Below are 13,219 nucleotides of genomic sequence, written 5' to 3' on the forward strand. Positions count from 1 at the left end.
GACGCCTGGTTCTCGGGTCTGGACGTCGTTCATCGAGTGCGTGTCCGCTGCCGGCACCTTCCTCCCTCCACTCGTCATTTTCAAGGGCAAATCGGTCCAGCAACAGTGGTTCCCAGAAGATCTCAGTACTTTTAGTGACTGGCAATTCACTGCGACAAAGAACGGCTGGACTTCGGACCAAACTGCGGTGGAGTGGCTCGAAAAGGTGTTCATTCCAAGAACCCAGCCACCCGACCCTTCGGAGCGAAGACTGCTAGTATTGGACGGCCACGGAAGTCACGAGACGGTTGACTTCATGTATCTATGCTACCAGCATCAGATTCACCTTCTTTCTTACCTCCCCATACCTCTCATGTGCTGCAACCGCTCGATTTGTCTGTCTTCTCGCTCTTAAGCACTACTACCGCAAACAGGTCGGATTTCTCAGCCTCCTGACCGATTCAAGCCCAGTCGGCAAGCAAAACTTTCTTTCCTGCTACCAGAAAGCACGCGAGCAAGCGCTCACTGTGTCAAACATCAAGGGTGGCTGGAAAGCGACGGGTTTGTGGCCGGTGTCGATGGCGAAGCCACTTTGAGCCCTCTTCTGCTGGAGAACAGCAACAGACGCAAAAGAACGCGAAAAATGTGGCCAATGCATTCAATAGCCACTTACCCACCAGTGACTGGCAATCAGACACATCCCAGATTGCGTGGTCGACCCCGAGGCGCTCGCAAGATCTGAAGGTTCAGGTAGTTCAATTCAACCAGCTAGACGACGACGTGCCCACGAAGAGATTGCTGTTCAGGAAGATCACAAAAAGGGTTTGACGAGAAGGATGGCCTTTTAGCAAAAGCTCAATTGCAGATTCAGGCACTGGAAACACAATTGGCGGCCGTCAAGCCGAAAAAGGAAGAGGGTGGTCACGAGCCCGAATTCGAGGTTCGCCAATATTGAGGCAATACGACGGGCGCAGGAGGAGGTGAACGCAGCTGAGAATGAAGAATCTGATGAAACCGAAGCTGAGGTTTCAGAAATAGGTGACGATTGTATCGTAGTGCACGGTGGTGGGCAGTGAGAAGGGATTGAATTAATGGTGTTGAAAATGGTCGTGATTTTTTTGGGGTGCCCAAAACAGGGGGGTGCCCATTTCTATGTGCAGGGACTTATAGGCCAATCATCGAAGCATTTGACAAGTCTATTAATGATATCAAGACGTCGAAAGGATAAGATGGTGTCTACTATTTTCTACATATTGCGATACACCTGCTAATACATGATGGCTCCTCGATTTCGAGGTTTTGCTAACCAAGCAGGTGGTGCTGTTCACGTTTCTGCATCTATATGATCGCAAGCGATCATGCAGGACAGCCACGGCTCCGAGGCACACCGCCCAGTCGACCTGCTTTTCCACAAGCAGGTCCCTCGCCTCTCAGTCTGAGCCTCGTATAGCCCATCCAGTTTTCACCCGGACAATCTGCGGTATGCGTTCTATCCCTAGATCGAGGGTCTTAGCCACATGAATTCTAATGGCATGTCCCCGGTAGCCCCATGCTGGGGACTGGTCGTCGAGCTGCACGAAGACACGCAATGGCGATACGGGCAAAGCGATGCTCCAGAGGGTGCTGGAGGTGTTGGGAAAAATGGGCGGTGAGATTGGAAGATTGAAGAATGCGATACACGAACAGGGCGACACCATTCGCGCCCAGGAAAGCTTGATCCGAGAGCTCCAGCTTCAAAGCAAGGATTCGCGCGAGGAGTTTGGTCGTGAGAGCAAGGATTCGCGAGAAGAGCTTCAGCACACAAAGGAGGAGCTCAGACAGATTCGAGCAGCTCGAAGCGTTAATACCGCAACAAAGTCGGTCAACAACAGCTCTTGAGCCTTGTATGCGGGTGTTGCCCGATGAGCACCTTCGAATCTACCAGCGACATATGCTGCGCATAAACACGGACGTCATTACGTTCGTTCAGCCATACACTCTACTGCACAATCGACAAGTCACGAGTCGAAGACCAGAATAGAGGCAGAGCACAAAGTCAGATCCGGCGAGCCATTGAGGGCGAAATGAGGGCAAAGGGGGGCTATGAAGCATGGAGATGCGCGGCAGTCGCGAAAGATGTGCGGAATGCAGAACTTGTCAAGATTTGGTGCAGAGACGGAACCGAACTGCAGAGGGTCAAAAACGCCGTGCAGAAGACGCTGGTCGTGGAGCACGGGTCATGGGACACCGAGAATAGGCATCCAGACGACCCAGACTTTCAGGTGGTATCACCCAGCCCGCATGCCCTGAATATCTAGTCGCTTCGGGCTCATCAGTTTCTCGTCCATCCCTGAGTCCTCTCTCGAAGGACGACCATGCCAATCCAAAAGATATCGACTCTTGCCTGCTTTGGTCACGAGAGCTCCACGCTTATCCAGCTCCGGACGGGGAAGATAGGTCTTAACAGCTTTCTCTATCATAAGAACGTGTCCAGCGCGACGACACCCCTCTGCCGGTGCGGTGTCGGGGAAGAAACAGTGTTTCACGTCTTCCTCCGCTGCCCCCTACAAGCTGACAACCGCAGGCTCCTCCCAGCCGCCCTCCGCACTGACGCCGACCTCCGCGCGCTTCTTATGCGACCCGACACAGCCCCATCCCTCGTCCGATTGTTTCTCAACTTTCGGCCGATACCCCACTACAAGGTAGCAGCAGATCTCGCAAGAAGCTGGTCTGCCCCACGAGCGGATGGAGAGTAGAAAGAGAGAACACGGTAGCCCCAATGGCGTCAATCGCGCCCCGTGGGCGACTGACCGAACACCAGCGAGAAGAAATTCCTGAGAAAGGAGATATAAGCGGGATAGAGTTCTCCGTCGCGCCGCACGCGGGTTGACGGCTATTCGGGTATAATGCGCCTACGGGACCTTAAGCCCCGGCTCAGTTTGGGACGGAGGTCCCCCACCTGCACCAGGCTGGCGGCTGCGACCGATCATGCTTAACATCGCGACAACGGCCACCCGCGGGCCGAGGCAGATGAGAAGGTTGTATATAGGTCTTCCTCCCGGACCACCGGGTTTTTCCTATATTGGTAACGGGTAGAGGCTCTGGATCTATAGGCTAGCTAGTGTAATAAACTACTTGTCACGTAATTGGCGTCACATCAGGGAGGTTTCCACAACGATCAAGAAGAAGAGTACACCACGAAGAGGCCAATTGACTGATGAGAGTAATCTGAGAATTATCTAAAGAACAAAGGGGAAGAAACGAATGCACACACGGTATACGGTGTTTTTATGTTCGCCGTGCACGGACCCCTGCGATAGTTGGCACAACAACTATCGCGTAGCCGTTGGACGTGACACTACTGCTACGTTGCCTGCTTTGGTTCGAGAACCCTGTCTTAAGGAGGATGAGCAAAAGCTGGCGCATAGATCAGGGACTGGATAACTTTTAATTTCTATCTAAAGAATAGAAGTTTATCTCTGTTACATACGTCGATAGAAAAAGCAATGGTGCTGCTGCCGTGTCAGCCTGCTAGGCAGCAAGCATCATTGTGAATGAGCGTTCTGCTCTTAACATTAAGACGGCTATGGAACTCCGAGAACCCATCCCGATCCGACGGAAAATCAAAGCCCCGCCCTCATTTCTTTCTACATACTTCATCCTTCGCCCGGATTTCCATGAAACGTATCCTTTTTTAATGTGGTATTGCTGGTAACGTCGCACCCAAGTAATATTGGGGCAGGGCGCCACGCTACAGGTAGAAATTTTGACAAGTTTACGGCAGCGGCACGAGTCACATGTCAGATCGGGCTGAGGGGTAATGAGGGATTTATTTACCCGACAGACGAATCGAACCGATTCACAGACGGAGCTATACAACTCTCCTCTGTAAAAATTCTTCCCCCGGAAGAGCTGTTAGTGGCTCGCTAACAGGGGGCCGAATTTGCAGGCCACCCGACCGCGCTTTTGCTGCCCGGGTCCATCGTGGCCCTAACAGCACAGGGGAAGACCTTAGGAGAGTTCATATTCCTCTGCAAAGCCGGTCTCGACAACACGTCCACTCGGACCTCACAGCTTCCTTCGGAACCAAGGAGCTGTGGGTATTGGAATGCCCGCCATTCTAAACAACGGTGGCTGGTTGCGCAGGTTTTTCTGCGTGAAGGCAAGCTGCACGACAGCCTCTGATTCCTTCGAGGGTTTTTCCCTGCCGCCGCTCCTGCGCTATTTCCATCGTCTGGTTACTGAGGCATGGACTGCGACAGCAGCGTTAGCGAGAGAGCGAGAGAACTCTGACCGGACAAAACCAAGGGTTGACCATTGTGGCAATCGCCACGCGCCTGGACGACCCGCTGACGGGCACCAGGCTCCGACACTGAGCGCCTTAGAGCCGATGAAATGCTGGATGGACTTCGGGAAGGCTGGCTGCAGAGGATAGCCACGGACACTTGTTAAGCAAAGCTGTAAATTTGTGCTACGAAGTGACGAAGTACACGCAGTGCGCAGATTCAGCTGTGCTTCTTTACTGAGGAAAAAGTGCGTTCCACTGTTTTGCTAGCCCAGCGTTTTGATTGGCCCTACTCACAATTTGCAGAACCATCATTGGTCAGATTTACCCAGAGTTTATCCGTGGGCAACGTTATGATTGGTCAGAGCTCATGTATACTGTACGCAGTAAATTTATTCACACCGTAAAGAGTGCTCCTGATTGGCCCAAAAAGTTTACCCGTGCCTTTGCCGTGGAGAGGCACCTTTGCCGCAACAGACGTCACACAGCGCGCGCCTTATATTAATGCATTGTTGCATCTGGAGCTTGAGCTGTAGAAATGCCTGCTGTTGGCAAATATGATGCTAAGAATCACGCCGCAAGAATCGCGTGGCATGCAGCGCCGCAGGCGAAAAGCCCGCTGCAGGCGAAATGCCGGCCGCAGGCGTAGCCCCTGCAGGGCCCCCGCGCAGGGGAAAGTCCCAATTTACTCTTGAAAATTTCGATTCTTGATATCCTTTGACATTGAACTTCTTTCGAATCCTTTGGCATTGTTTCCTTTGACGTTAGTCCTCCTTTCGAAATCTGGTAAATTAATCATCCAGAAAGTTGCCTATATGACATCTATATGCCGTCTCCGTCTCCTCCGAGGGATCCTCCTCCCACGGGGGCCCTTTCAGATCTACCCAATACCCTTCCCGATCGTCTTTGCATTCAATGCCACCAGTTCAAGCAAGACGATCAATTCATTCATCTGATTGACCCGTCTAGGCGCACTAGAAAATGTCTCCCAGTCGTCAGGTTTATAATCGTGGTGTGCGTTTCTCCTTTTGCCTCCTTTCCCCCAATTTGTCTGCTAATCTTCCTTCACCTAGGCTCAACGCTTAATGGCAGCTACTCGAGGCCTTTCAGCGATCCACAAACGACATGCAAACGTGGATGTGCAGAGTCCAACGGCGCGTAGGCCTACAGCTACACAGACACCTTCAGCTCTGCCTGCTCTGCCTGTTCTGCAGCCTCGTCCTGCCCCGCCTCCGCTACGCCTACCTCCACTACAGCCTCGCACTCGGACCCCTAGGAGGTTCTTTCGTCGGGGCATTCGGCCAGAGGATAGTCCAGGCCATGCAAGGGCACACGCCCGCCAAGTTGCCATCAGTCGACATCATCGTATAGAGAGACGGCAAGGCCATGAGCCATCCGCAACGCAACGCACCTCCCAGTTGCTTTCTATGCAGCCGGCCCCTTCGTCTCCCGTCCCTTCATTTCTTGCGCTCTCCATTCCGCGGTCAGCAACACATTCTCATCTCTCTTATCCGCAGTCAAGCAGCCCTTCTAACGTGTCGTCTCCAGCCTCTTCTGCTTTTGCAGCAGGCGATTTGAATCTGTCCCTGGTTCCTCGCATTGGCCTTTCTGTCCCTGCAAGCCTACAATCTATCCAAGGCAACGAGGCCGATGAAGACGTTCCTCCTTTGGACATCGTTGGGCCCTTTGCCGGCGATCTCAACGCACAGGCCATTTCTCAGAGTGATCAGGACCTCCTTAATCTGTGGAACGACAGGCTTGAATCTGAGTCTCTTGAGTATTGCAGTCGATGCAAGGAGTCCTGGTTCAACCTGGTCCTTGTGAATGATGTCTGTTCTGCCTGCCGTCGTCGTGACGCCGATGGGAAAAGGCAGCCTCACGAACCTTTCCTCTTCTCCCAGGAAAATAACCTGGATCTCGGCAGCGTTCCCAACGAGCTCCCAGAACTATCCCAAGTCGAGGAGATGCTCATTGCGCGGGTGCATGTCCACATCCAGGTTTTCCAGTACCGTGGCCAGCAGTATAAGTATCGTGGTCATGTCATTAACTTCTTACGGGATATTGGCCACGTCTATACGCAGCTTCCTCTTCTGCCGCGCGAATTGGACATCATCATACTACGCCCACGGGATTCAACGAACCAGCCACACGTCGTCCGGCAGTTTCGACGTCAATTCCGTGTTCGGCAAGGTCACATTCGCGTCTGGCTGGAGCACCTTCAACTTAACCACCCTGGCTATCGAGATATCATTATTGACGCTGAACGCCTAAGTCAGCTACCAAACGACGGTGATGTGGTTGATCAAATGCTTGCCGAGGAAGTCGCTGTGCCTGAGGGCGTGCAAGCAGAGCAACATCCTATAGAGCACCCTGACCCTGAGGCTGTTGAGAATGCTGATGCAGCTGGCATCGACGACTACGATGCAGCAGCAGTCCCAAACTTCATTGCAGCGCAGGCTGACCTTGAGCGTCTCCGGGCTCAGCTTGAGGATCACGAACCCGTACCGCCCGAGCAGATCCCTCTGCGCCAGGCCCACATCGAGATGCCTAATATCCGATCTACGCCTCTCAATGAGTTCAATCGTTCCCAGCCTCTGCTGTCTCTCGCCTTTCCTACCCTTTACCCTACTGGGCAGGCAGACTTTGTGGCACCTCGTCAGAGGACAATTCGGTACGATGAGTATATCGCACACGCCGTGAGATACCATGATGGTCGTTTTGCTAGGCATCCACGCTTTCGATATGTTGCTTTTAACACACTTATGCGGCAACAGGTTAACTCTCACAGTTCCTTCTTTGTGAAGAGGCCTGGCCTGCAGCAGCGAGTTGACATGGATGAATTACGCAATGCCTTTGAGGAAGATACCCGGAATCTCGCGCACTCCTGAGCTCTATTGTGCGCTTCTCAAGCAGCTTAAAAGGCACACGAGCTTACTGGGGCGGCCAGAGACATCAGCTTGAGGCCCTCGTCCACGGCCTTACCTGTCCTGGTGTCTTCCTCACCTTCTCAGCTGCTGATCTTCACTGGGATAGCCTCCAGAGACACATGCCGTCATATGTTGAATGGCGTGAGGCTGATAGCCGTGGTAAGGGTGCTATTGCGTTCCGGAATCTCCTTGAAAACCCTCATATCGCAGCATATCACTTTCACAGCCGTTTTACTAGCTTCCTTAAGATAGTATCGATGCCAAAGTTCAACATTACCGACTATTGGTTTCGCTACGAATGGCAGGCCCGTGGCAGCACGCATGTGCACGGCCTTTATTGGGTTAGGGATACACCAAAGCCTGATATGTCTCTCGAAGGCAAAGCTGAGTTTGCCCGGTTCTGGGCCCTTATGTCTCTGCCATTAACCCAGAGCCGCTTCGTGTGATGCAGCAAGGCGACGCAAATCCATTGGTACTAGTCCGACCGCCGCCTACTTTCCAGTTCCTCGCTGAGGTTGTTAATCGCGTACAACGCCATCGTTGTTCTGAGCTCTATTGCTTGCGACACCGCCGACTGCCTGACAACTCTCTGTCAAGGGAAAAGCTATGTCGATTCCACTTCCCTCGCGCCTCGCACCTCCTTTCATGCAGTTGTTAACTATCTCGGCAAGTACTGCTCTAAAGCTGAGAAGCAGACGGAGAGCTACCGCGACGTCGCCAGGGCCATCTTGCCTAGAGTCAATGCACGACAGGGTCTCGTCAGCTTCGTCGCCAAGTTCATGAACAAGCTTACGGCTGAGCGTGACTGGTCTGCTATGGAGATTAACCACCTGCTGCTCAGCCTACCACTCCAGCAAAGCACGAGGACTGTACGATCGGTTGACTGCCGCCCTCCTCAAGAGCAATGGCAGGCAGCTATTGTAGATGAAGCTGCTGATGGTATTCGGGCCTCAAGGAATATATATCAGAAATACCTCGCTCGCAACGATCAATGGGCGCAGTTGACCTACTTTGAGCTTCTCACCAAAGTTGACTTTACACGCCCGGCAGCCTGGCACTACTACAGCCGAGCCCCTGACCGTGTGTTGAGCTATTTCCTCGGTACAAGGCCCTCCGCGGTAACGAGCAGTACGAGGACTTTTGTCGTGTCAAGTTGACCCTCCACCATCCTCATCGCGACCCTCAGGAACTCAAAGAGGTAGATGGCGCCCTTTCGACACCTTCTCTGGGGCATACGACCATTGCTCTGCTGTCCACGACGTTCATCCAGACGACTACTACGGGGACCTCCTCCTCCAGTCGAAGAGGAATTCCAGGAAGAACCGCGTAACGAGGAAGATGTTGCGGCTGAGGGTTGGGAAGAGCTTGCTGCAGTGCTTCCAAATCGTGGTCCAGATGAAGATGACATTGACTTACTGGGAATCGCGATTTTGACCTTGCTCACGATTGGCAGCCCTACATTGGCAAGTATCCGGATTTAGCCATTCTGGGGCATGACTATTGGAAGGAGCTTAAAGCTTCACACCCCCTAGGCAACAACCAAGATGATGTCCCTGATGGCCTCTTTGATCAGCTTAACGTCGAGCAGCGCACTGTGTTTGACCTATTTACTCGACATCTTGAGAAGGCTCTCGACCCTCAACAGCCAAACCCGGCACCGCTCCTTGTGCAGGTAGACGGAGAAGGTGGCACAGGTAAATCCTTTATGATCAGAGCGCTCTGTGCACGTCTTGGGCAGCTATCTCCAACCTGCTTCGCTCGGGCTGCCCCTACCGGTGTGGCTGCTAATGCAATTGGCGGCGTTACACTACACTCCTTCTACGACTCCTCTTACCAAATCTTCAACGGAGCTGCCGTTGCTAGGCCCTACAGACATTGCCAACCTACAGTCAAAGCTACGCAACCTCCGCTACCTCATTATCGACGAGAAGTCAATGATTGGCTTGCGTACTTTTGGCTACATTGATAGCCGCCTCCGACAAATATTTCCCGAATATCAAGACACCTTTTCGGCGGCCGTAGCGTTTTGTCGCTCGGCGACTTCTACCAGCTTCCACCTGTTATGGAGAAGCCGCTCTTTACTACGTCTATGCTCACGGCTTTACCTGATATCAATGGCCGCAATGCCTACCTGGCATTCGACAAGACAGTTGTGTTACGACAAGTGTTGCGTCAGCAGGGCGAAGAGCAGGCTCCTTTTCGCACTGCTCTTCAGAGCCTACGTATAAATGCTCCTACTGTCCTAGACTGGGAGCTGCTCTGCACCCGCGTCCAGGCCAATCTGACCTTAGCCGAGGTTACGTGCTTTGACGGGGCAGTACGCATCTACACAACGAATGCCCAGGTCCGCGAGTTCAATAGGATCATATGGAACGCCTAGCTGTGCCTTGCATACAGGTTCGGGCAACAAATGTCGGTCCAAAAGCCGCCGAAGCTGACTCTATGACTGCTGGCAACTTACATAACCAGTTACCCATTTGCATTGGGGCAAGAGTTATGTTGACTGAGAACGTCTGGACTGATGTTAGCCTTGTTAATGGTGCACTGGGGACCATATATGACTTTGCCTATGAGGATCACGTACAGGATCCTCAAGCTCATCATCCCTTTGTCATTATGGTCCGCTTCGATCGCTATACCGGCCCCCCTTATTTCGACGACCCTGAGCTAGCCAACGTCCAGCCTATCTTTCGCTCCTGGCGGGACTTCATCAAGGGTAGTATGCCCTGCTCTCGCACTCAGTTTCCCTTGACAATTGCATATAGCATCACTGTGCACAAGGCACAGGGTGCTACGCTTGAATGGGTTGTTGCCGATATATCCCATCGCGATTTCCAGTCTGGCCTCACCTACGTCGCCGTCTCGCGCGCCAAGACGTTGAATGGCATCATGTTTGATGCGTCCTTTGATCTCAATGATATCCGGCGTCGCACGGATGGCTCTATGGCTGCTCGGGCTGCTGACGCTGCCCGGCGTGCTGGCCAGGTTGTGACTGCCCAGGAAGCATTGAATTGACTGGTCATACATTCGCCTGCTTGCAGAAACTCTCAATGTGACAATTTGGCTCTCTTATGGGTCAGCAAAACGGGGATGGGGTTTTCTAACTGAGAGTCTGAGCCATTTGATCATATGCACAGGAGCGAACAGGAGCCTTTTGGATGACGATTAATAAGGGGAATTGCTGGCTTGCTTGCAATCCTCTCCAAGCACAGCCTTCGTAGCACATAAATTTACAGCTTTGCTTACTCCTGTGACGGCGTATTCGGCGGCAACCCAGGTATCTTTTAACTAGGCCCTCAAGATTTTGATGAATGAATTGAATAAAGACTCATGATTTTTGATTCATCGAATTTGAAGACCTTACCCGATTCGGCTTCATTCAATTCAAGGGTCCCGAGGCCGATTCGACTTCAAAATCTTCAAATATCAGCCCTATCTACGGGATAGGCGTTCGATTCGATAGATTTGTATCCCTGTAAGTGGCGATAGTAACAATCCAACGAGCGACATATTGGTAAGCGTCAAGCGACTTCTATCAACGGTAGCTTCTGTTCCTTTGCAGGGCCAAAAAGGACAAGCTCCACAACTGCCGAATATTGCTCTCGGTGCCGCCACTGACACCCGGAGGCGGCTGCAGCACCCCGAGCGGCGAAATTTTGTATCCCTTCTGGCCCTGACTCGCCGATCCTAAGTATGTCCAGCTCCATACCTCCGACTGGAGCTGACCCTTGTTATCCTCTATTACGTCCCACAGACGATTGTACGCGCTTCGCAATGCTGTATAAACGCCAACTTCCTTGCAGAAAGCCGGCATCTCCGTCCCGGACCGTGAAGTGTTGTGGGAGCTTGGGGCTGGGCAGCGATCGAGCTGCATCTCGAAGCCTTTGGCCATGAGCGCAAGATGCCAGCTCCAGACAACGGTCCCGTGATACGCGGAGTTGCTGAAGTTTGCCGCCAGCACACTGTCGCCGGAGAGTGCTGGGTTGGCCACTACCGCTCCAACGGGCGTGCTCAGACCAGCGGGGAAGGGACGTAGCACTGCGTTGGCCGAGGCGTTGATAAAGGTTGAAAGTTGCTCGTCATCTGTCGAGTTCAAGAGGAAGTGGCGAAAGGCGGTGTCTGTGGCTAATGCCAATCTTGCCTGGAGTTTCGGAGCTGTTGATTGCCAGCGCGTAGTCCACAACCACGCCGTCTGACGAGTACGTAGTGAACGATTCCGTGTGTGCCGGGCCGTCATAGAAGGTACTCTTGTTGACATATTCTTCCACCAATGACGACGCTTCATGGACCGAGACGTTGAACTGAAAGAATCGCAGGGTTTCGTCTTCCCATACCTTAGCCCTCTTTGATGCCCGAGAGTCCCAGTCTCTCGTATGCGTGTTGTTGGGATAGACACCCGGCATCGCAGCCAGCTTGGAAATGGCATACAGCGCCGCTGGCACGAGGGCGCAATTGACATCAAACGGAATGCGGGCGTTTGCAAGTCCATAGGTGGAGTCCCGCCACTGCCCGACGACCTCGCCATCTTTGAGGTGAACGAGATTGGCCACCGTCTGATTGTGCTCGAACGCTGCCGTCAAGTTCATAATCTTACGTGCCGTCGTGTAACTCAGGTCGCCCCAGCTCAAATTTCTATTCTCGATGTTTACGGACCCGGCCTTGGTGCCCAACAAGGGTCGTATTCGCGCAGGCAAGGCTTGAAAATAGCGGTTCATGAGTATGGGGAGGAGGAAATCCGTGTCAATCATGGGGTACACGAATCCCGCAGCCGTGGATGTCTTGTTCTTTTGCATATTGAGGAAAGTCGCGTAGTCGCCAATGGTCTCTTCGTGGCAGACAGAACCGTCTGTCCTGTTGACACGTTCCAGGGCAGAGCCGAGAACCGCCTCTATGGCCGACGATTTTCCCGGGCTCAGGACGGGCTGCAGAAGGAAGGCGGTGATCATGCTGTCGCGGCCAAAGTACGTGAGGAAGCGCCAGCCGCCCGCGAGCAGCTTTTCTGTGTACGACAAGAATGACAACGACGTGACTTGGCCGGGATCCCGCATGGCCAGAAACTGGGACTTATTGTTGAGAATTTGCAGGGGAGCTAGCTGCGTCAGCTGAGGGTAGTTGTAGGAAGCAGAGAAGTGGTAGAGGCCGGCATCGAAGCTGATGGACGAGTTGTGCCCGATGCGAATGGTGCCATTGACTTTGCTCCATGGTGTCAAGGTCAAGGTGGTTGTTGTGACGTTGTCGAGCCACATGCGCGAGATCCTGACGCCACTTTCGTTGAACTTGGTGACTTTGATGCCTCTTTGAATAACGGGACTGAGCATGCTAGGCCCCTCGGTGAAGTCTCGAATATTCCTTATGCTCCCCAATATAGACAGCGACAACTCCGCCGAGTCGTTAAAGGAGAAGACACCCTCCACACCGACAATGGAATTCTTGAGCGAGGGTTCCTCCCAGTACACAGGCCCCAATGGATCCCCCAACGTAGAGTTGACGAGGCCAATGGCAAGGCTCCCGTTGACGCCATTCTGTGGTCGAAAAAAGGTGCAGATGCCGCTGTTGCCTGCTGGCCAGGCTACGATGAGGCGCGGGCTGATGATGGTGAGGTTGCTATCGGGAAGCGGGCTCGTCACGACGGCCTGGGCATCGACGTGGCAGTCGGAGTAAAAGTAATTCTGGTACGGCGGGTCGGCGAGATGCTGGACCCTGCGTTCGCAGGTTGAGTTTGCGTGTTGGGCCTGAGTAGATGCAGGCCATATCGCTACCAAGCACAGCCAGAAAAGTATGTCGTGTCGCAGCATTGTCGACAGAGACGTATTGTAAGGCGCACTTGTTTTGCTGATTTCTTGTGAATTTAGCTAGGAGGCCTGAATACGCCAAGAATATAAGATCGATGATCATGCCCTTCTGTCGACAAGTTCACGCCGCCGCCGGCCGTCCCTGGTCGATCCGCACCGTAAGATCCACTAGTCGAGTGGTTCCACATCTTGCTGGGTTATCGACCCACTCTGGGCCCAAGTTCAGAAACTCAGCGTTCGACACAAGTAAATTTTTC

At 53.0% G+C, this 13,219-nt stretch overlaps 2 protein-coding genes across 2 annotated transcripts; one reads left to right on the forward strand and one right to left on the reverse strand.

Annotated features, from left to right (window-relative positions):
* Positions 1-9,232: 9,232 nt before the first annotated feature.
* Positions 9,233-10,185, forward strand: HRG_01503 (uncharacterized protein; the record flags this gene model as incomplete). The annotated part of the gene is made up of 4 exons (XM_044859974.1): positions 9,233-9,514; positions 9,568-9,582; positions 9,640-9,789; positions 9,853-10,185. The coding sequence occupies 4 exons, from the start codon at positions 9,233-9,235 to the stop codon at positions 10,183-10,185; spliced, it is 780 nt and encodes a 259-aa protein (XP_044726374.1).
* Positions 10,186-11,249: 1,064 nt separating this feature from the next.
* Positions 11,250-12,965, reverse strand: HRG_01504 (putative lipoprotein; the record flags this gene model as incomplete). The annotated part of the gene is made up of 1 exon (XM_044859975.1): positions 11,250-12,965. One exon carries the CDS (start codon positions 12,963-12,965, stop codon positions 11,250-11,252), a length of 1,716 nt encoding a protein of 571 aa, XP_044726375.1.
* Positions 12,966-13,219: the final 254 nt, after the last annotated feature.

The sequence above is a fragment of the Hirsutella rhossiliensis genome (assembly GCF_020360975.1).
Source record: "Hirsutella rhossiliensis strain HR02 chromosome Unknown scaffold00001, whole genome shotgun sequence".
Taxonomy (NCBI): domain Eukaryota; kingdom Fungi; phylum Ascomycota; class Sordariomycetes; order Hypocreales; family Ophiocordycipitaceae; genus Hirsutella; species Hirsutella rhossiliensis.